The 21,880-nt window shown below is 52.5% G+C and overlaps 10 protein-coding genes across 10 annotated transcripts; 6 read left to right on the forward strand and 4 right to left on the reverse strand.

Moving 5' to 3' along the window:
• Window positions 1-642: 642 nt before the first annotated feature.
• Window positions 643-2,705, forward strand: COCVIDRAFT_32434 (hypothetical protein; the record flags this gene model as incomplete). Its single annotated transcript, XM_014707104.1, has 4 exons — window positions 643-1,462; window positions 1,519-1,645; window positions 1,702-2,113; window positions 2,166-2,705. The coding sequence occupies 4 exons, from the start codon at window positions 643-645 to the stop codon at window positions 2,703-2,705; spliced, it is 1,899 nt and encodes a 632-aa protein (XP_014562590.1).
• A 232-nt stretch (window positions 2,706-2,937) lies between these two features.
• On the forward strand, window positions 2,938-3,165 carry COCVIDRAFT_83994 (hypothetical protein; the record flags this gene model as incomplete). Its single annotated transcript, XM_014707180.1, has 1 exon — window positions 2,938-3,165. A coding segment is annotated over one exon (228 nt), but the record flags the coding sequence as incomplete, so codon positions are not given.
• Window positions 3,166-3,794: 629 nt separating this feature from the next.
• Window positions 3,795-5,357, reverse strand: COCVIDRAFT_83169 (hypothetical protein; the record flags this gene model as incomplete). The annotated part of the gene is made up of 2 exons (XM_014707181.1): window positions 3,795-4,487; window positions 4,539-5,357. The coding sequence occupies 2 exons, from the start codon at window positions 5,355-5,357 to the stop codon at window positions 3,795-3,797; spliced, it is 1,512 nt and encodes a 503-aa protein (XP_014562667.1).
• Window positions 5,358-7,671: 2,314 nt separating this feature from the next.
• Window positions 7,672-7,860, reverse strand: COCVIDRAFT_83471 (hypothetical protein; the record flags this gene model as incomplete). The annotated part of the gene is made up of 1 exon (XM_014707182.1): window positions 7,672-7,860. A coding segment is annotated over one exon (189 nt), but the record flags the coding sequence as incomplete, so codon positions are not given.
• Window positions 7,861-8,238: 378 nt separating this feature from the next.
• COCVIDRAFT_10893 (glycoside hydrolase family 5 protein) lies at window positions 8,239-9,551 on the forward strand (the record flags this gene model as incomplete). Its single annotated transcript, XM_014706973.1, has 2 exons — window positions 8,239-9,463; window positions 9,532-9,551. 2 exons carry the CDS (start codon window positions 8,239-8,241, stop codon window positions 9,549-9,551), a joined length of 1,245 nt encoding a protein of 414 aa, XP_014562459.1.
• A 742-nt stretch (window positions 9,552-10,293) lies between these two features.
• Window positions 10,294-10,822, forward strand: COCVIDRAFT_32437 (hypothetical protein; the record flags this gene model as incomplete). Its single annotated transcript, XM_014707105.1, has 3 exons — window positions 10,294-10,335; window positions 10,426-10,514; window positions 10,636-10,822. 3 exons carry the CDS (start codon window positions 10,294-10,296, stop codon window positions 10,820-10,822), a joined length of 318 nt encoding a protein of 105 aa, XP_014562591.1.
• A 311-nt stretch (window positions 10,823-11,133) lies between these two features.
• On the forward strand, window positions 11,134-12,296 carry COCVIDRAFT_21430 (hypothetical protein; the record flags this gene model as incomplete). The annotated part of the gene is made up of 3 exons (XM_014707032.1): window positions 11,134-11,244; window positions 11,317-11,926; window positions 12,286-12,296. The coding sequence occupies 3 exons, from the start codon at window positions 11,134-11,136 to the stop codon at window positions 12,294-12,296; spliced, it is 732 nt and encodes a 243-aa protein (XP_014562518.1).
• Window positions 12,297-12,984: 688 nt separating this feature from the next.
• COCVIDRAFT_21431 (hypothetical protein) lies at window positions 12,985-15,876 on the reverse strand (the record flags this gene model as incomplete). Its single annotated transcript, XM_014707033.1, has 1 exon — window positions 12,985-15,876. The coding sequence occupies one exon, from the start codon at window positions 15,874-15,876 to the stop codon at window positions 12,985-12,987; it is 2,892 nt and encodes a 963-aa protein (XP_014562519.1).
• Window positions 15,877-17,019: 1,143 nt separating this feature from the next.
• Window positions 17,020-19,054, reverse strand: COCVIDRAFT_32440 (hypothetical protein; the record flags this gene model as incomplete). The annotated part of the gene is made up of 3 exons (XM_014707106.1): window positions 17,020-18,009; window positions 18,056-18,927; window positions 19,012-19,054. 3 exons carry the CDS (start codon window positions 19,052-19,054, stop codon window positions 17,020-17,022), a joined length of 1,905 nt encoding a protein of 634 aa, XP_014562592.1.
• Window positions 19,055-20,494: 1,440 nt separating this feature from the next.
• Window positions 20,495-21,541, forward strand: COCVIDRAFT_83355 (hypothetical protein; the record flags this gene model as incomplete). Its single annotated transcript, XM_014707183.1, has 1 exon — window positions 20,495-21,541. The coding sequence occupies one exon, from the start codon at window positions 20,495-20,497 to the stop codon at window positions 21,539-21,541; it is 1,047 nt and encodes a 348-aa protein (XP_014562669.1).
• Between the last annotated feature and the right edge of the window lie 339 nt (window positions 21,542-21,880).

Genomic DNA, 21,880 nt, shown 5'->3' on the forward strand with positions numbered 1-21,880 from the left:
GTGGAGCGAGTGCAGTACCGGACACTGGCATCGCGTGTGGTGCACGTAGAGCATCAGTCGAGATGCCCATGTCCTGTACGGGCATGTGTAAGCTTACCGCAAGTCAAGATGAGGTCGTATTGTGGCGTACCCCAGGTGTGGAGGGAGGCTGGCGGGTGGTAGAGGGGTGAGGTCATGGACGTCGGGAGAGGCGATGATGCATGTGCGTGTGGTGGGCGCCAAGCCGTTGTAGACAAGCGTGTGGCGGCCATTAGCATGCCGAAGCTTACTCCATGGGGTCTTTCTGTGGAGATCCCCATGAACAATAGACCTAGCGTCACTACCACCCCTCATCCGCCTCGTCATGCCATCCCGTTGGTCAGGCTCCCATCAGGCCTCCGGGGTGTTTGCCCTTCACCATATGCAAGTTCCAGTGAATGCCCTTAGCGCATCTCAGCTTTCACTTTTTTTTGAGCCTGTTACATGTGCGGTGTACCGTTGGAGGCTCCACTTTGGGGCCTCCCTCGCACTCTTTCTTGCCTCCTCCAGATATAAGATCGGTTCCCTCGACTCACCCCACCTTTTTTCTTTTCAACTTCTCTCCCTGCACATGTTCGTGTAGCTGGTTCATCCTAATCCGTCATCCTGCACAACTCTACCACCATGGACGGAAAGAACAACGAGCCTGCCGCTCACGTTGAGAAGGAAGCCTCCTCCATCCCGGAGAAGGAGCTAGCCACCGATCCTGAGAAGGAGGCCATTTACACTTCTGGCGCCGAGCACATTGCTGATACCGCCGCTCGTCGCTCGTCTGTTGCTCACAATCTCGTCGAGAACCCATTGACGCGTCAGAGTAGGGAGGAGTGTGTCTACGCTGCTGAGGAATGGGCCAAGAAACATGGCCTGGACGAACACGCCACCCTGTTTGGCAAAGCAGCCCTTGTTGCCCGCGACCCTGAGCGCTTTGAAATGATCACCCAACTCGACGACACCGAGCGAAATGCTCTCATCTACGAGCGCGACCACAAGTGGCACGGTCCCAAGATGCTGTGGTACTCGATCGGTTTGTGTGCTATCGGAGCCGCCACTCAAGGCTGGGATCAAACTGGATCAAACGGCGCCAACTTGTCTTTCCCAGAGGAGTTTGGTCTGCTTGAGCGAGGTGCTTATGGCGAGTGGATTGTCGGTCTCATCAATGCCATCATCTTCCTCACTGCTGGTCTCATTGGCGCTTTCATCGTCGACCCGCTCAACAAGTACCTGGGCCGCAGGGGTGAGATCTTTGTGACTGCCGTCTGTCTCACTGCTACTCCCATTGGCTCTGCTTGCGCACAATCATGGGAAGGACTTTTCGCTGCTCGCTTCATCATGGGTATCGGTATCGGCGCAAAAAATGCTACTGTTCCCATCTACTCTGCTGAGATGGCTCCACATCGAATTCGAGGCGCCCTGGTCATGTTTTGGCAACTTTGGGTCGTCATTGGTGAGAAGAGTTACTTGTTGTTCCCAAATTCAATCGTCTCTAATCATTGTACATAGGTATCTTCCTTGGTTTCTGTGCCAATGTCATTGTCAAAGACACTGGTAGAATCTCATGGCGCCTGCAACTTGGCTCGGCTTTCATTCCTTCTTTCATTCTCATGGTTGGCATCTTCTTTTGCCCGGAGTACGTATCCACTATTTCTCGGCTTTTGTACACGGAAAATGCTTACATATCTTCAGGTCTCCTCGTTGGCTAATGAAGCACGGCAAGGTCGCCAAAGGATTCGAGTCGATGAACAAACTGCGAGCACATCCCATCATCGCCGCACGTGATTACTACTACTCATACGTCATCTACGAGACCGAACTGGCCGTTGCACGTGGAGCTGGCTACTTTGACCGCATGTGGGACTGCTTCCGTGTCCCCAGAATCAGGCGTGCCAACTATGGTGCCTCCACTGTCATGATAGCGCAACAGATGTGCGGCATTAACATAATCAGTTTCTATTCTTCGACAATCTTCAGTCAAGCGGGTTACAGCACGGACCAAGCGTTGTATGCATCTCTCGGTTATGGTGCTATTCAGGTCGTCTTTACCATTCCGACTCTGTTCCTTATCGATACAAAGGGCCGCAGGACCCTTTGCATGTGGGTAAGTTGCGGAATGATTCCCATATTCTTTCATCACTAACTGAATTTCACAGACTTTCCCTTTTATGTGCATCTTCTTGCTAGCAGCCGGTCTATCTCTGCTCCAGCCCGATACCGCCAGCAAAGCCGCACAAGTCGGACCCGTCGTTCTGTTTGTCTACCTCTTCACCATCATGTACTCTCTCGGAGAGGGACCTGTCGCATTCCAGTACTCTGCCGAAGTTTTCCCTACGATCCAGCGTGAGCAGGGAATGGCCTGGGCTGTGTGCATCAACAACACCTTTGCTGGTGTCCTGTCCCTCACCTTCCCCCGTATGGTGTCAGTGATGACACAAACGGGTGCCTTTGGTTTCTACGCTGGTCTCAACCTGATTGCCTGGGGCATGATTTTCTGCTTCGTCCGCGAGACCAAGCAGCTTACCCTCGAAGAATTGGACCAGGTCTTCAGCGTACCTACCAAAACATATCTTCACTACCAGATCTCGGAGCAGGTGCCTTATTTCATCAAGCGCACTCTTCTTCGCCAGAAGATTCCTGAGCCTCCGCCAATCATTGAGAAGAGCTACAACACTGACGCTGTTCCAACAGCTTGAGCTTGTTTTCTCTACACCTGAGAGTAGTGCAAGTTTTGACCACATATTTGAGGTTTTCAATTCTCTGTGTGGAAGTCAAACCATAATATAGTTTCATGTAGTTATACTGCTACTGAAGTAATGTGAATGAATATCCAAGATTAACTTTTTATGGAAATGCAAAGATCATCCGCTTGGCATTCAACTTGATCGTGAATTTTGTATTAGAAAGACATAGACATTGCTAATTCTTTTTCTTTCGCTTTCCATGCCGAGTATCCCCATCATAGACCTAATTTCGCAATCCTACAACGGAAATGTTACTCAAAATGTCTTCTTGTCGTTTACACATACGTCACAAGTATGGTATAAACATACATACCTTTTTTTGACACGCAATTCCAGCAGGCTGGAGTGTGGCCTGCTATCCTTTTCTGAGAAGAAAGAAAGAAAGAAAGAAATTTGTTACGCTATATACTAAACAGGTATAAGCAAATCAAGTCATGTTACCCCAAAAACGATAATATGGGGGTCGTATTGGCTTGCTACGTAGTTATCTCTGAAGTTACTAGATACACTGAAAATTGGTGTAGGAGTCTGAAAAAGATAAGATAAAACAAGAAAGCTTGTTTAGCACTAAAACTTAGAAAGAAAAACTTCTTCCTGCAAAACGCGGTGTCAAAAGGAATTGGTTTGAAGTACTGAAATGTCTTCAGATTTCGGATGTTACTTTTTGGTAGTAGAGGGGAGAGAGATTCGAAAACGGTAATATTACCAACGGGACACTCTCTTCATTCACTTACACGCAGAGGAAAAGTGATGATGTAAGAAAAAATTGTGTACACACGCATGAATTTTGCTATATAAACGGGATATCACAAGCTAAATCCACAAAATCATACGGCAGAGCAAATACGCAATCAAATCTCCACCCTCTCTCCCTCTCGCAGATTCATGCAAAAAACAACCCCAGTTACCATCACACCTTTGCACATCCGGCGTCGTATCACAACGAATCATGCCTCCTCTCCTTTTATAGAAAGATGAAAGCCAGTACTGTTGTCTGAGAAGATAAATCCTAGAGTCGTTTTCCTAGAGAAGTCTTGTTCATCAAGCCGACGATTCTTCACTGTCGCTATCCATGCTGTTTCCACGGTCCATGCTCTGCTGGCTCCTGTTGTCATTAACAGACGTGCTTTCCTTGCGGACACCAGCATTGATTGGAGCAATAGGGGCGGGATTATTCCTATTGTTGTTGCTATTGTTCGCATTGGTATTCATACTGGTGCTGGTATTGATATTCGGGTTGGGATTCGCGTTATTGCTCATGTTGGTATTCACGTGACCGTGCATGTTGGGGGTTGGCGCCGGACCTGCCATATTTCCGTTAACTGGGTTCCCATGCATGTTCATGCCAGGGGCGTGCATGCTGGGTGCGGTCATGCTCGGGTGTACGACGTTCCTGTTCATGGTTACGGGACGCGTGCCGGGGATGGTGTAGCCCATGGGAGGGTCAATCCAGCCGCCGTTCTCGTCAATGGCGGGCCAGTAGCGCTCTGCTAGCCAGCATATCTGCCGGAAGAGTTCTTCGCAGCGGACCATTTCTTCTTTGCCGTCTCGTGTGGTTGTGATGTTGGCTAGCTCGTCGACGAGTGCACGTGTTGCGTCGAGGAACTTGTATGCGGGGGGCGAGGTCCAATTCGGTATGAGGACTTGGTGGAGTGCGGCAATGTGCGAATCACTGATAGATGTGGGTAGGGAGCTGGAAAAGGTTGCTGCATATTGCCAAGCGGCACGATAGGCCTGCGGGAGTGTTAGTTCTGTACGCCTTAATTACTGCATATCGTTACATACATGCTCAGTTCCCCAAAGTACAACCATTCCCTCTAAGAGGGATGCGCTTGAGCTACTGGCACTGACCAAGAGATCCAGTAATCCGCGAGTAACGGGAGTAGGCAAATCGGTGCCCAAAGACAGTCCGTACTTTGTTGCAGTAATCTCAGAAAATTGAATCTCCCGCCGCATGTTATTCAAAGCTGAGATCAAGAGGTCCATGGTACGATACATGGGGTGGAACTGCGAGTTCGGTGTCTGCGGCAACCTAATTTTGGCCAGCAACTGTCCTGCGAAGCGTATGAATCCACGCGCATAGTGCCCGTCTTGCACCAGCCACCATGACAGAGGCTCCGCCGTTAAGGATCCGCAGCCAGCATGCGACAAGAAGGGTCGTTGGGTTGCTTGTCGGAGAGGGCCAGCGCAGACATTGAGTAGATGCGCGGTCAGAGATGGCATGACCGTTGGCACCGGGACAGTTTTCGGCGCAATAATGGGCTGGGTATCGCGGGCGCGCTTGCTGGTATTGGGACCCCGCCGTTGGACCTGTAGGTTTGGATTGGGCTGTTGTCCGCTGAAGATTTGACTGGAGCCAGCGGCCATGTTTGGCTCAGCTGGAGTTCCATCCTGCTGTTGCCGCTGCGCGAGGAGGTGGGCTTGCGCGTCCGACGAGGCAAGGTATGCCTGGCATTCCTGCAAATGTTCGATTTGGCGCGTCGTGTTTTTTGCGCGAACGTAGCCGCAATGACGACAGCGAACCTTGTTGCATTTGGAGGGCGTTTCCTGGTCCTGGAATTCAGCAAAGGCACGCCTGATGTCGGGGTTGGCATGTCTGCCCATGACGGCCTGCCATTGTGGAGGTTAGCTGATGGCGGCGAGTTTGTTTCTTTTGCGACGGACAGGCGGGCAGTAAATGACGAGTCGCATGCGGACGAACAAGGCGATGAGACAGGTTGACACAAGCGAAAGTATGTCTGTATGCGGGACAAGTGGAGCTCACCTCAAATCGGCTGTCGCGAAGGGATGTTTGTACTGTACTGTACGTTACCGCGACGGTGTATTGTAACAATGGCGGTATGGTATCGCCACCCTCCTAAGTTTGCTGAGAAACGCACAGCGTCCTTACCTCAGCGCACCGCTCAACCTGCCCTAGCCTTACACCCGCCCTTTCGTCCGCCCTTATTTCCTCACACACACACATTGTAGCTCAAGCTGCATCACGGGCTGGCGAGAGCTGCATCACATCTGAGTGCATACACGTAGAGACCGCGCCGTCTGCGGATTTGACCCTATTCTAGGGATGTATTTTTCAGTGGCAGGCGCATCGTCGCTGCGGCGGACGTGGGTACTTTAGTAACCACTTCTGCGTTCTGTTCGGTAACTTGGATCGGAAATATATCCGCCGCTCGTTCCGATCGGTCCTGCTCTGGGTAAGCCTCTCCCACTCGGACAAGTCGGCATTGCCGTGTATGCCTACAACACGGCATCCTACATGCTCTACCAAAACCACCTTCATACCGGCAACTTGTAAAGAATGGATGAGAACTATGCAGCAAAGAAACAAGTCAGTTGAACGCTTTCCGATCTTACGAGCGTGGCGAGTCTGCTCTGGCACCGATGCACGTGACGTGTACGTCGGAACGGCACAGCCGATGTGAAAACAGCTCACCACTAGAGTCATGCTACCGGGTCTTTGTCAAGATACCGTCACTACTGCTTCACCAAGCTGCTCACCGACTTGTCGGACACCGTCAACCAGATTCCAACACACCACGTTCTGGCACTACCCCACAAACCCACAAATCCAACCGGGTATCAGGACTCTGCCTTGCCCCAGTGCAGCAACGCCTTTGACTTCTGCATCTCCATCCTCGGTCTACAAGACAACGTGATCAATGACGCCAGGATTGTTCTCCTAGCAATGACCAAGGGAGAGGTATAGTGGTAGGGATAGCGGTAGGCACATCACGGTCGGGTATGCCAAGCACGAGAAACCTCGGCCTAGCATGACATTGCGTGAAAGGGTGCGCGACCGCTAAGCAGGCGTGAAAAGACTTTTGCGGTCACAGGCTCACGGGGATGACGCGCTGCTTGATCTAACCCCGACGGACGGCAGCGCTAGAACAGTTGTCGTGCATCTCCCCGCATATCTTGTACCAAGCTTTGGAGATCTCGCGCCGTCGTACGTTCATTCCCGCCGAACCAGAACATGGCAGAGATGACGGTAGGCAAGCTGCATGTACATGTACGTCCGGTGTTTGGAAATCGGCTCTCGTGACATGCAGGAAGAAGGGGGTCGGCAATTCAGGATGAACAAGGCAAATGGCAAGGCCATGGTGACGTCGCGAAAACACTGCTCATTGTGGCTGTTCTGGCGCAACCAACTACTGCTATGCGGTTCTTTATCCGAGATCCTAGGCGGCTCAGAGGCAAACACCACAAACGCAGTTCACACCCCAATGCGGGAACGATCAGTCCTCACGAGGCGTCTTGAATCAGACAATGCTACCATGCTTACTTAATGCCCCCTCACTGTAAGGACTGGAGGCCTCGCAGATCTTTGGCTCGGTAGAAAGGGTATTTACTGTTTAGGCTCCCGTGCTTTGCAGATCATGAGGGCAAGGAGGCGCCCAAGTGCAAGCAAGGAGAAGACCATGCTTTGTTCTTTTCCCCGGAACGCTGACTGTGGCATGCAGGGAGCGGTGCATGGCATTGCAGCCAGTCCTAACGGTGAATAGGGTCGGTGACATGTCGTCGGTACAAATTCCGAGTTCAAAGTACGGTACCAGAATCTCACGCGACTATGTACAGGACATGCAACTGCTGTAGTGTCGGTTTACTACTATGTACTACTACCACGACTACCACTCGTACACTAGGCCAAGCAGTCCGCCACTCGGCTTCAGCATTGCACCAACGCTCTTGCGCCTTCTTGGAAGCTTCTCGGCAGCTTGACTGTAACCCGTGAGCACCACGTCGGCATCTAAGTGGCTGCAACTCGCCGATCCCCACATCATCGCCATTACACCCGCAGCCAATCAGCACCATGTACCTGAGGTCCACCTACAACCTCTGCCAAGTGTGGCTCCGTCGCCTTCTCTCCTGATTGCACATGACCCCAGATCTTACGCTTCTTGTTAATCATGGCCGAGGCTTACGGGACCCGATTTTTGCGCAGCATGAATCCACGACAGCTTCCTGCATTGGCTAGTCCGACAGTCGGGCGTGGCTTTCTCACGCTTCTTCTTCCAAGCCCTTGCGTCACCACGTCAGTTGCCAACCGAGCTTCTACCTCCGAACGAGTAGCGATGTACACATTGTTCCGGCATGGCCAAGTTTCGATTCGCTGGTTAGACTACGGTTAGTCGCCTCCCAGACGCCTCGGTCGACACCGCTCTGAAGGCGTCTAGGATGGCTATTCCCGCTAGCTAGGATAGTTCTCCACGAAGTGAGGATCACCACTACGTCTCGGAGCAGAACCAAACACATGCCTGCTACGTGAGCGTGACTGGAGAGAAAATTGGGGCAAATTGAGTGCTGTGTTGGCCTATGCCCAAGTCTTGATGTTGTGGTTTAAAGGCAACTTGATTCCCCGGTCTGGAGGCTTTGTTCAACTCGAAACTCAGGCAAACCAAGCAAACAACCTTCTTCTATCCTCATCTGTTACAAGTGCCATCTCTTTGAGCCTTCAAATCGGTTGAGTAACGCAATCTATCTCATCATGGTCGGACGTTGGACTACTGTAGCGGCCATTGGTCTGCTTGCTGTGAGCACAAACGCATCTCCACTGGAATCTGTGAAACGACAATCACAAGGTTACAAAACACCATCATTTGACTTTGGTGGGCAAAAAGTCCGCGGAGTCAACACTGGTGGCTGGTTTGTGCTTGAGCCTTGGATCACTCCCAGCATCTTCGAAGGCAATGGTGCAGTTGACGAGTACACACTTGCTGGAGCAATGGGCAAGGACGCGGCCAAATCCATGCTGCAAAACCACTGGAACACATGGTATACTCAGGACGACTTCAACCAGATGGCTGCCGCCGGTCTCAACATGGTCCGAATTCCAATTGGCTGGTGGAGCGTACTTCCACGTGACGACATGCCATATATTGCTGGAGCCTACGACAAGTTTGGTGAAGCCCTTGACTGGGCCGGAGCTGCAGGTCTCAAGGTCATGATTGATCTCCATGGCGCACCCGAGTCACAGAACGGCTTCGACAACTCGGGCAAGCGCGGCTCGGTTGGCTGGACTCAAGGCGACTCAGTCGACTACACTAAGAAAGTGCTGAACAAGCTCCGCGACGACCATGCATCACACCCTGCTGTCGCCGCTATCCAGCTCCTGAACGAGCCTCTGGGTCCGGCCCTGGATATGAACACTGTCCGACAATTCTACATGGACGGTTGGGGCAACCTCCGAGATTCTGGTGTTGCTGTGACGTTCCATGATGCCTTCCAAGGCGTGACTTCATGGAACCAGTGGGGTAGCGGCATGTGGAACCTGCTTCTCGACACTCACCACTACGAAATCTTCGACAACTCGGCCGTTGCCATGAGCGTCGACGACCATGTCAAGACTGCTTGCGGCTTTGGCGAGCAGATGGCATCGACTGGCAAGTGGACTATCTCCGGAGAGTGGACCGGTGCCATGACCGACTGCACCAAGTGGTTGAACGGCAAGGACAAGGGCGCACGTTACGACGGCACTCTTGACGGAAGCTCCAAGGTCGGCAGCTGCGACGGCAAGTATACCGGTACCGTTGCCAATCTTTCGGAAGACTACAAGACGGGCATGCGACGTTACATTGAGGCACAGCTTGATGGATTCGAGATGGCCAGCGGATGGATTTTCTGGACGTGGAAGACGGAGAGCTCACCTGAGTGGGACATGAAGGCTTTGCTAGCCAACGGCGTCTTCCCACAGCCACTGACCTCGCGAAAGTGTGAGTAACACGACCCCTTGTTTACCTTTGTTTTGACATTGTATGAGCCTGAAGCTGACAGCCACCAGTTCCTGGCCAGTGCAACTAAGCAGTTTGACCTTTCGGTAGCGCGCAGCTAGTTTGCTATTCTCTGCTGTTTGTTGCACGATGATCTGCACACGAAGCCCGCTCCTCGGGCAAGAGAGGATATGTGTGCGAGCTACGCACTGACGAGAGATGACGAGATGACGATGTTACGAATCCCATTCCGCCTCGAAGATACCCCGACGCGTTCGCTCGTTTTCCACCCGGGGCCCCACCTTGCAAGCGCAAGCTTTAAAGTACAGAGTTTACCTGGCACACAGGAATGTCACGGTTTCAGGAGGTGCTTACGAGCAAGTTGTTTCTAGGATATTGGCCCCCCCCCCTTGATTGTGAAGATGGGCCAAGCGAAGAGTAGTCGACGCATTGTACATAGTTATGACATGAATTCAGCAGCCTAGTTAGTCGAATTCTAAAGAAGAATTGAATCCCAACAAGCATACTGAAACGTGAGCAAATGTCCGTGTCGCAGTGTGGAGTCGCAGCATGGTTGGTTTTGGAGGGCGACGACGATTGGAGGAGTAGTCGGAGCGGGCGGTGGACGGCGGTAATTTGCGGGCTTATTGTGGCCAGACAAGCGCAAGGCCTGGTCGTGGGTGGAGGATTGCAATGGGTGGTTATGACGAGTGCAGCTCGCTTGTCAGAGATGAGGATGATGCAAGACGAGGGAAGGGCGCCAAGCGCAATGCTCTCCTTTTTTGGAGGGCGGCCTAAGAGAGGGGCTAGGGGCAGTGCTGGCGGTAGTGTGCATGACTGTTCCTGAGCCTAGTGAAGCTGTCAAATTGCGGGCGGTGAGTGGTCGCGCACAAAGGGGGTTGCGCGCGCATATATCGCACCTAGTATGTATGAATGTTCACAGAGTGTATGTATACAACACACAGACACATGTCGAATTGGAGGCCCACGGCAGATACGATGTCGATAGCGTAGTTGATTCCAAGGCATCCTGGTCGTTGTCGTCGTCGTCGTCGTGAGATGCTTCGCGCGCGTGCGCTCATCTCCCGCAGGTTGGCAGACCATTGTCAACGGGCATGGCGGCGCGGAGCTCCTTTGTTTTCTCTTCAGGCGCCCTTCCGATGCACCACTTCCAGGCCTCAATCTCCAGAAATAGGCCGTGCCAGCAGGGCCAGGCAGCTCACCGGTGCCGCCACCAACCCTCCTGGCTGTCTCCAACCTGACCTGGCTGCAATTTCCCAGGGCGCCGCCATTGGCTCCAGGCCCTCAGATGAGATGCTCTTGCGGCCTAGCGGGTCAAATTCAGGTACCAAGGCAGAGTAGTGCCGATGTGCACAAAGTTCTGTCCAATCTCCTGTCAGCACTAGTCAATGCCTCTATCCCTGCATAGGACCGTTTGGGGGCCGCTCTCAATAAGAATGCGCATGCCGTGCCGCCTCAGTTGCGTTTCTTCTCTTTCCCTCCCATCCTACAGTATATTACTGCAGCCTTCAGAAGACATTCGTTGCTTCAGCCTTTCTTTAAGAAACTCTCCCACAGTCGTCACTCTTTACCCCTTGCTTTTGTAAAGCTACATAATATTCCCATCGATATCCCAGCGATAATCTAATAAACACCCCCCATCAACAATCACAATGTACTCCAAGGCTACCATTATCTCCATCTTCGCTGGCTTCGCCGCCGCCCAGATCCACCCTGCCGTCGGTGACCCAAAGGGTAACCCCATCACCCGTCCTTTGAACGAGGTATGTTTTCTTCCCCCCCTCCCAATTCCACACCTCCGAGACAAACCAAAAATCTGACTCATCACCCCTTAGATTGTGCCCAAGTGCGAGCCCTTCACCATCACCTGGGAGCCCACCACCTTCAACACTGTCTCCGTCCTTCTCCTCAAGGGCCCTTCCACCAACGTTGTCAAGTTCGGACCTTCTCTCGCTGAGGGCATCAAGAACAGCGGCAGCCTGAGCTGGACCCCCGCTGCTGACCTCCCCGTCACCGAGGCCAACCAGGGCTACGGACTCCAGATCATTGACGATGTGACCGGCCAGTACCAGTACAGCACCCAGTTCGGTATCTCCGCCGGCAAGTGCGGTACCGTCTCTTCGTCTGCTGCTCCTTCAGTTGCTCCTTCATCTGCTCCCGCCGCTGGTTACCCTGCCTCGTCCGCCCCTGCTGGCTACCCTGCCGAGTCTGCTCCCGCCGGCTACCCTGCCCACACTCCCGTTGCTCCCTCCTCGGTCGCCCCTGCCGCCTCGGTTGCTCCTTACCCCACCACTCTGGCTTCCGCCCCTGCGGCCGTCGGTACCGGTGGTCTCTACCCCAACGGCACCGTCCCCAAGCCCACTGGCGGTAACAGCACCACTCCTCCTCTCCCCGAGCAGACCACCAACGCCGCTGCTGGTCTCTCTGCTGGTCTTGGCCTCGTCGGTGCTGCCGCCGCCGCCGTTGCCTTCATGCTCTAAGCGTTTTTTCCTTTCGCTTTCTTTTTTTCTCCTTCAATTGTTGCCTCGAGGTTGCTCAAAGATGAGGTTGGCTAGTCGTTTTGTAGAAACTAGCAAAAGGGAAAAATTCTTTGGTTAATGGAATGATCGCTTATACCACTTGTGTTTTATTGGCTTTTTTTTTGAAAGTTCTGGTGGGGACATGGGGATGTCGCTATTGCGTTTGTTGATTTGAACATCACTGCGCTGTTGTGGATATCGATAGAAATATGTATTGGCTTCTGGCTGATTGTCATAAATCTGTGTGTTTTCGTCCTATTTGCATTTGTGAAATACGATCAACAGTTGTCCTCTGAGTGCGCATTTTGTGGAAGTCGGTCGTTTGTTCGAAGATGTGCGGTTAAGCCTCGCATATGCGCAGTTGAGCCTCGTATTTACTTTTGCGTTCGAGCCCCATGACGCTCTTTCCTACAGCTATGACCTTTTTCTTCCACCCTCATGTGCAATCAGCTCAGAATAGAAATTCGGAGAACAAGAAGAAGAAAAGAAAAAAAAACTACTCAAAGTCGTTTCATCGTCTTTCCCCGCATACACACGGTGCTCAGCAAAAAAAAAAAAAAAAAACAAGCGTTGTTGTCGATCTTCCGCTCCAGAAAATCCATGTATTCTATTTCCCACAAAGTTGTGGGAATAAAGGGTATCTAACGTATACTCTTCTCTCCGTGTCTCCGTTTCTTCGTCGCGTAAACTATGCAGAGTACAACTCATGCGGCGTAACACATCTTCTCTTACCGCTACCACGCCAATGCACTCCACCCCCCCTTCCACGCATAACAATGCATAACCATCAACCCATCTAACAACAAAGCAACGCGAGAAAACAAAAAGAGCTCAAAAGATATGGGTATATACGTAAACAACCGAAAACAAAAAAAAAACAACCGTTCTATCCATCAGTTCATGATACTTTACTTGCATGCCTCTTTTCACTTTGCAACCCTCCATATATACATCCACTCCCGTCGCGCAAACCTCTAAAACTCATCACATAATGACACAATGCGTCTTCCTCTTGGCCTTCTTCCCGTTATCTTTTCCCTCTGAATCCGCATTTTGACGACAGTCCATTCTCGAGCCACCACCCCGTGCACTAAGCGACTGTCCTCGAATCTGCTGCGCACTTGCGGCTCGGTGCGAGAAACTCGCGGCATGGTTGGCAAGCGGGGGCGCGCTGGTGGGGAGTTGGTGGGCCGACGCGAACCGCTGGTGGTTACTTGTCGGTGGGATTAGCGGTGGCAGAGCGGCCATTCTCGGGTCCACGGTTGGTCTTTGTGCCGACGGGGAAAAGTTGGGGTAGGGTGCAGGAACAGAAGCGTTTTGTGGAACGGGCCGGCGTTGTATGTGTGGTGCGGAGACGCGGCGGGAGCCTGTGTTTGCTGGGCCGGATGATGGTACCGAAGGAGACGAATAGAGGTCCTGGTTGGCGTGTTCAAAGGCCAGGTTTCTTACTGCACTTTGGTGAAGAGGAGGCCTGTATGTGGATGTCGAAAGCGCTGGATGTGCGGAGTATGACATTTGACTTCCTGACGGGCGCACTGATGAACCTCGTCGACTTTGCAATGGATCCGAAGGGCGTGGCGCGGGATACGTAGACGGATGGATGAGAGTCGGTCTGCGGCCTCTTTCCTGATCCGGAGCAAAGGATGCGTTACTCGAAATGGACTGCTGTCGTTGCTGGTATGGATGCATAGGCACCTGTGAAATGCGTACAGACGTATTCGGTAATGCAGGGACAGGAGGCATGGAAGACATTGGCTGCACACTAGACGCTCGTGGTACTGGAGGCGCATCGGGATGGCTCAAGCTAACGCTTTCTGCCGCCGCCGCCGTAGCTGTGTATGCTGGTGGTGGTGGCACCCAATTATCCGCGTCACTTTCGTGAGGTATCTCTCGGTGTCCATCTGCACGACGATACTCCAGGGGCCTGTACGGCAAGGCCCGTAGATGCCGTCGGTTGGCAGGAGATACAGCTGCCACAGTAGCAGCTCTAGCTAGCGACATCTGCGACCTCGGCTGCTGGTTGTCGTATGGAATTTCGAACATGGCCTGTGCCTCCTCTGGCGTCAATTCTTCAGACTCATCCGTTGTTATTACCGGTCGCGGCGCATGTTGATTCGCAGCAGAAGTATTTGCACGTTGTATAGGCGTGGATCCAATCCTCGAGTTTCTCCGTGATACCGATTCGTTACGGTCCTGAGCCCTACGCTGGGCAATGGTTCTGGTCCGTACCAATTCAACCTCTCGGTCAAAGTCAATCGAACCCTCTGGTAGCATCTCCCCAGGACACAGCGGATCGAGGTCATACTCTGTCTTCAATGGTGTTGGCGGAACACTTCCAGGAGGTCTCGTCTTGTCAAAATCGAGAACGATAAGTACTCCCTTTGATCCCAACGGCGCGCCAAGGACCTCGTTTTCATCAGGCACTGTGCTCGAATTTCCAACAGCCACGAGTCGTTGGACATTGGCATTCAGCCTGACCCATCTCAGCACGCAAATCTCTTGCAACGTCCCCACATCGCCATTTGGTATCGGGACACAAAAGCAGGGTTGAATCGGGGCTTCCTGTTTAGACTTTTCCTTGGGTTGGTACTCCCAGCCGGGGACTTGATAGATCCATATGTTGGTTGTGCCCTGAATACGTAGAGCGACAGCTGCGAGGTCAGCATTGGGCGATACCGCAGGCATGGCATCGTCGACGAATTCCGAACGCGTCCAACGTTGGTGATCGGGAAGAAACATTTTCCTCTGTGTGAAGCGCTGGCAGGCAATGTCGTAGATGCCCCAAGAATCCTCTTCGGCGTTAAAGGCAAATAGTTCGTTGAATGTGCCAGTATCCGCGTCTGGAAGAAGTGTAGCCTGGCGTGCTATTCTTGCCGTCTCTGGAAACAAGACGGAGCCCGTCCATGCGGCTTCGGGTGGTTGTGGTATTGGCTCCCCCTCCTCGGTGAGGGGCCCGTCGTACAAGCCAGGCAGAACAAACAAAGCAGATCCATCCGACTTTCTCGCATATCCCGTGATGAGCAGAGTCCTCCCATCATCTGAGAATTCCAGCGCATCTCCTGCAGGTCCCGAGAGCGTCCGTCGCAAAGTTTCAGGTACTTCAGGACCAATGGCTATGACCTCGATACCGAATTTATTCCCCGTTATGAGTATGCGTGCATCTGGGGAGACGACAATGGAGCTAGCCTCGTGCACCAACATGATGGTCCGCCTCTTCTTGATCTGGTCGGTTCCTTCGCCATGTATCTCGTAGAGGTCGACTTGGGAGGGTCGCGACAGCACCGCCAGGAGAAAGCCATCTTCGGTAACATCAACGGCAATCGGTTTGCGTTTGACTTGCAGCGTGCGGGCCCACAGCCGTGGCAGCTCAAGGGTCTTGATCAGGAACAGATTCGACGCAGAGTAGACGGCCACGAATCCGCCCTTGCGCGAGACGTTGACGTCAAAGCTGTCGGGCAGAGCAGAAGACGAGGCGGTGTTGGAGACGAGTTGGAGGAGCGAGAGGGTAGGGTGAGCACATGGTAGGGCTGCGGGTGGCGTCTCAGGGCTGGGTCGGTCATCGTAGGTGGTGGCCGAGGTCATGGCCGTCGAGTGGCCCGAGGACGAGAGGGCGTCGGCGTTGACAATGGAAGAGGCCGAGAGCAACGTGTGCAGGAGGTCATCGTCGCCCGAGTCTTCTGAGCTTATAGAGGCAGCGAGGGGACGTTGTGGATATGCCGCCCGACCTGGCTGGGTGGTGGCGTCATTGGCAGTGAAGGCGACGCCCTTTGCTCTGCCCTGGGCGCCCGGCAGCCCCGTCGTCTTGGTCCTGGCGGATGTGGTCGTGGTGGTGGTCGAGGGAGCGGAGCTGTGGAGGTGGTCGGGCATACCCACCATGGTAGGCCCCGTTGCAGCGTGCCTAGGCCGACAATGGAGGAGGGGGTGGTGAGGAGCAGTCGAGGGGTATGGTGGCAGGGCTGGGGTCAAGTAGGCCTGGGAGCCATGGTCGGCCTCGATGTCTGCGTCGGTCGTTGGTGGTCGCAGGCACAGGCGAGGAGACTAGCAATGGCAAAAGCAAGTTGCGAGCATGGCGATTATCAGCAGGGCCGGACGGGGGAGGTCGGCCGATGTCTATCAAGTTGTGTTTGTGTGCATGTGTATGGCTGCAGCAGCCAGCCATGTCGGTCGGAGGTCACGTTGCTGCATTCAGGCTGGCTGCCCGTGGCCGATCTGCCGCCAGCACGCTAATGCCAACACGTCTTGTGTGATGCCGGCGGCGTGTGCTATTTACAGCAACACAGGTGCCCCGTTGGTGGGCGTAAACTCGTATCTTTCCACATGGCGCACAATCTGGGTCGCTTCTGACCGCCACCGCTGCTGCACATTGCATACATACTGACCGACGACCAGATGACAAACGGCGCATCCTTCTTCATACTTGCACGCTGGCAGCGCTCCAGCCAGCTCACACGCGCCCCTGTGACGATATGCTGCAACTGCAACTGCAACTGCAACTACAACCCCCGGCCTGAGAGCTCGCCTGTCCTGTCCGTCTGGTCGTGGACCGCTCTTCGGACCCCGCCTAAACCTGAAGCTATCCACCAACCCCCCTACGCTTGCAGCTGGAAACGCGGGACAGGCCTGGCCTTCCATGCTCTGCCATAGGATCCCTCGGAATCCTCGCCGCCACAAGACCTGCCGCTAGTTCCGTAAGCTTTTCTGCCTGCAGCTGTGTGACTTTGTTGCTCATGCATACCAGCGTCCTGCCTATGCCCTTTGCTGTGCATGCTGCAAACGAGGCCCCCCGATACGCTGTATACGCTCTATTGTACGTGTGTATGCTACGCTATGCTACGCTATGCTGCCCTCCTCCCCTAGGGCTGCCCCATCAGTTGTGTCCTCGTGTTTCATTGTCAGCCGCAGCTAACTAATCATCTGTAACCCCGCCTAGCCCCAAAGGGCAACAATCTGGAAGACCCACTGAACTATATCAAACGCCAAACTCCAACCATCAATCCATGCACCACCACATGCATCATTCTATGCACCTCCCCAACTCGCTCCTCCCCCTCCAATCCCCGTGCTGCCAAGATTGGCACTGTATCGCCGGAACCCGATGCCCATACCGATAGGCACTGACGATCGTCTTCGGACTGCCCGTCTCCTGCTCTGTGAATGACTTCTCGCCGGCTCCAGCCCATGCCCCACCCATCTTTGTTCCCCATGCTCTCCTCCCCCATCCTCATCGTCCGATGCTATCCCAAAGCTCGATCGTGTCGTCGTGAGGCTCAGCAGGTTCGGCGGTTCGCCCAGATCCCCAAACTCCGACTCGGACTGCACTGCATCGTCGCGGTCCTGTAGCCCCGACGCCCTCCCATCCTCTACCCCACATTCCTCTTCCTCTTGCACAACAACCTCGACGGTATTCTCCTCATCATCAATGTCGGAATCATCACCAAACCCCTCTCCTTCCACTAGCCATAATGTCGGAATACACGCAGCAAATGCAATCATAGATAACGTCCAAAAAGGCACAATCACATAGCCGCGTTTGACGCCCCACGTGAATAGTCCGCCTGCCAGCGTCGGCCCGGCTGCTCTGCCAACAGCACTGAAGCTTGTAGCCAGCCCGTTGATCGTTCCCAATACGCGTAGACTCGGCGCGCTATTCGTGAGCATGATGGTGCTCGTCGGGAATGCAAATGTACCCGCGACCCCTCTAACCACCAACAGCAATACCATGGCAATCTGCCGCGAAATCGGGTCCTGAATAAGCGACAAAAATGGCGTCACAAAGAACACCAACGGGAACATGATGAAGGCGATGCGGAGACAACGGAGCACTCCAAGACGGCGAGCAACGGGTGGAAAGAGCAGAAATTGGCATACTGTGCTCGTAATGGCAAAGAGGGTAAAGATGAGGCCAATCCGGCGCGACTCGAGACCAAATCCCCCTGCAAACTTGAGCGGGAGCGAGACTGCGGGATCAGAATCGAGCTGGACAGGGTGATGCATAAATACGGGAAGCAGCTATAGGTGGTTAGCAGTGGTAGACCGACTTGTAAAATGAACTTACCTGATCGTATGCTTGACAGTACAGGGCTAGCAGTGTGTATACAACCAAGTTCATTGATGTTTGAAACGTCAGAGCATCTCGAACTGAGGGCGTCTTCTCCTTGGTGTTCTGTTTCTTCACACGAGGCGAAGCAGCTGCTTCAGCGTCTACTGCCTTTTGCCGGCTGAGAAGAGGTTCATTCTCGCCATCCAGACCCTTTCCCTCCGTCTTCAAATGCAGCAGTTTCCGGACAAAACATGTTAGTTTGGCGCCAACCCTCAGTCCTAGATCAGGCTCGTGCTTCTTGCTCTCCAGCGTTTCCCGGAGAAACAACCAGCCAACAACAATTCCTACGGTGAAGAACATGGCGGCGGCAATGTTTGGCAAAACGTAGGGAAACCTTTCCAGAAATGCGGTACCTCGTGGTTTCCGCGGATCCACGCCCAGCGGATTTGCAAGCGCACCACCGAGAGTCGGTCCAAACGTCGCGCCTACAGTCCACACGAGGGGCATCACACTGAAAGCCCTAGGCTGCAGCTCTTTCCACGGACACAGCTCCGCCACGGTCGTTCGCAGGATACCGACATTTCCATTCGACAGACCCCCCAGAGCGCGCGCCACCAACGCCATGGGCAGATTGACGGAAAAGCCCCATAGCAGCATCGTCCACATGGTATTGAACAGGCCAAACAGTATAATTGGTTTTCTGCCATAGCGATCCGATGCCGCGCCCCAGAACAGGCCCGTAAACGCCTGGCAGAGGGAGAATATCGACGAGGAAATACCAGCCCAGCGCGCAATGTCGTTTTTGGGGATTCCAAAGGATTCCATGAGTTCAGGGACGTACGGGAAGACCGAAGTCAAGGCTATAGGTTCGGCAAAGCGGCATATTGCTATAAACACACACACACACACACAAGGTTAGCGACAAAGCACGCAGTTAATTGGGGGAGCGCATGCAGTAATGAAAAACGTACATAGAATGACCAGTTGATTAACTGGTAGCCGATGTTCTGTCATGACGGCGGTGACTGCGGTGTTTGCATGCTATTGCTCCGCTACTAGCTATCTAGATAGCTAAATCTCCCAGCAAGCAAAGTAGAGCGACCGACCAACCGAAACAGAGACAGAGCGCGCGCAAAAAAAAAGAAGGAGGAGAAGAAGGCTGGGTAAATAAGAAGAGAGAGAGAGAGAGAGAGAGGTAACAGTCACATTGCCCAAACATGGAGAATGCGCAAGGTCGCATTTGGTCTTGAGTCGGCCGCTGCCGCCGCCCGCTTGTCGTCCCCATGACCCATAACCACGAGTGGCTTAGTCCCGCCGTCATTGCGGGGTGCAAACGTTTTGACAGGGCGCCTATCTGACGGTGTGAGAAAAGGATCGAGTCACCCACACACACACACACACATCGCCGTTGTCGCTTGCTAATGTGCCCTTTTTATCATTCCGAATTCCGATCGGACTAAGATGATAGATTATGTCGCACACACACCCACACACACACATATGTCTCGTATTGTATCTATTCTCTTTTTGCTTTGTCGCGTGATTTGCGGGTTGCGGGTATTTGAATGCGCATTGCTGCTTCATCGGGGTTCACAAGTGGTTGGGGGCTGGGCTACTACTATTGCCGGAGGCCAAATGCGCCGCGCGTGTTTGAATGGAACCGAACCGCGCCAGGGTTCAGGTACCTGTTTTTTGGTGTGGCGGAGAAGACAACTCCACTTTGTGCTGCTTTTTTTTGGGTTTTCTCCACTTTGCGCATTTGCTTATCCGGTGCTTGTAGCACGCAAGCAACAAGCACAAGCGCTTTGCCGTATCGGAATAGCCGGTGATTCGTTCTTTTTTGAACGTTTAGCGATGTAAGCGGTGAGGAAGAATAGAGTTTCTCGTTAAGGGATATGGGTGGTTGTGATAGGGTGGAATGCCTACCTTTAGCTGAGCATGTGAACATGTCTACATGTGATTGAATAGTTCGCAGGTAATATTACAGCAAGAGAGGCTAACATCCTAATTGGGCATTCTTCGCGCAAACTCATGTCTTGGTAGCCTAGATTTGTTACACGGGCCAATCAGCGCATGTCCCTTTTACTGTTCTTACAAAAACATGCTCTAGAAAGCTACATGGTAATAGTGTTACTTGTGTCACCCCGCTTAACATCATGCCCGTGTCTCTCTCACTACGGACTCTACCTTGTACGGTTTACCCTTTTCTCTTAGGTTGTCCTTTACTTTGACTGCCTTCTGAGTGATACTCTGCCTACTTGAGTCTAGCACTAGTTACAATTACTTCTTTCCTTCTCCACAATCTGATAGTGCTTTCCATAGCTCGTCCATTCTTCTCTCTACAGGCCACATATAATCTTGCTTTCTCAGCCAAATCATACCGGTATCTACACTTCTTTTCCAAAGCTCAATCAAAATTTATGCATCTAACTCGTCACAGTCAACGTTCTGGCCATGGATATCCCTACGACTACAGCTTCAGAAGCACCGCATGAGTCGGTCTGCAAGACTGAAACTACACCAACATCATCATATCATGAAACTGGCCGTACCCGCGCAAACGAAGGCGAAGCTGGCGAAAAGTCCAATCACACAGCCTCCAAAGACCCGAAGCAAAACGTGCCCCAGAAACAGGCCACGAAGAAATTCTGCACCTTTGCTGTGAACAATGGTCTCACTGGCTCACCCGGACTCCCACCAGAGTTACGTTTGATGGTCTACAAAGCCGCGTTCCCCGAAATGGGCCCATCCATTGTTTACGAAAAACCCGATGGATACGCAAAAAACAAACTAGTCTTCATTGGGCCTGTGGGCCATTGCGATCATCAATCACACCTTCTCAAAGATCTAATCTATGAAGACAACGTGTGCGCACGTTGCAGACACTCACCTCCCAAAAACCATCGAATTCAAGCGGTACTGGGGAGTAACTTCGCGCGTGATCCCGCCACTCGTTCAGAGTTTCTCACGGAGTACGTACGCCAGGTCCAGTTTTGTTGCAAACCACGTTATCATTACCATCATGACAGAGATCACCGAGATCTACAGCAATTTTTGTCCATACTTGCTGCGTCAAATCTCATTGGATCATTCAGATACCTCACCATTCTAGTCCCTTGGAATCAAATAATGGCCGTGTACAAACCCCGTCCGAAACTTGACGCCATTCATATTGCTTATATTCTTACCATCTTATATCGCTACAAGCTAAAGTGCGAACTGACATTCTACCATTATAATACACGGATCCTCAGGCGGTTACTCGATCATATAGTGGAGATAGGCCAAACGAATCCTTTACGCACTGGAATTGGCAACAGCGATCAAGGCTCCAGATCAAATTTTGCTGATTTCTTGATGGCAAGTTGGGATTTTGCTAGTCAAGACAAAGTATTAGATAAATTGAGCAGGCGTTTGACAAGAGAAGTTAAAAGAACGCAGACGGCGAAAGCAGAAAATAAATACGATGTACTAAAGTATCCTATCGACTTTAGCAAGTGAGCGATCTATGGCAAGCAAGGTGGATTTTGGGTATATCAAACGGCCTACTTTCTTCATAAAATCTAGCATGTCAAGTTCTGGGAGCTGGTCTCATACGCACATGCTGCTATTGGTATAGGCTGGATATTCTGGAGGACAACGGCAGGCGTTTAGGGCAATCTGTTCATGGTTATATTTCTTACGATCAATATCTTATACGTATAGAGCTCTCTGTCAGACATGCAATCCCTAGAAGACCAAGGAAGTGTGTGTACATGGGTTGTGAGCGCAAGTTAAAATAAATTTACGCCAAACCATCACTAGAAACGAACACTACGAGTTGCGACGTGTCAAAAGTCA

This window comes from Bipolaris victoriae, assembly GCF_000527765.1.
Source record: "Bipolaris victoriae FI3 unplaced genomic scaffold scaffold_0, whole genome shotgun sequence".
Taxonomy (NCBI): domain Eukaryota; kingdom Fungi; phylum Ascomycota; class Dothideomycetes; order Pleosporales; family Pleosporaceae; genus Bipolaris; species Bipolaris victoriae.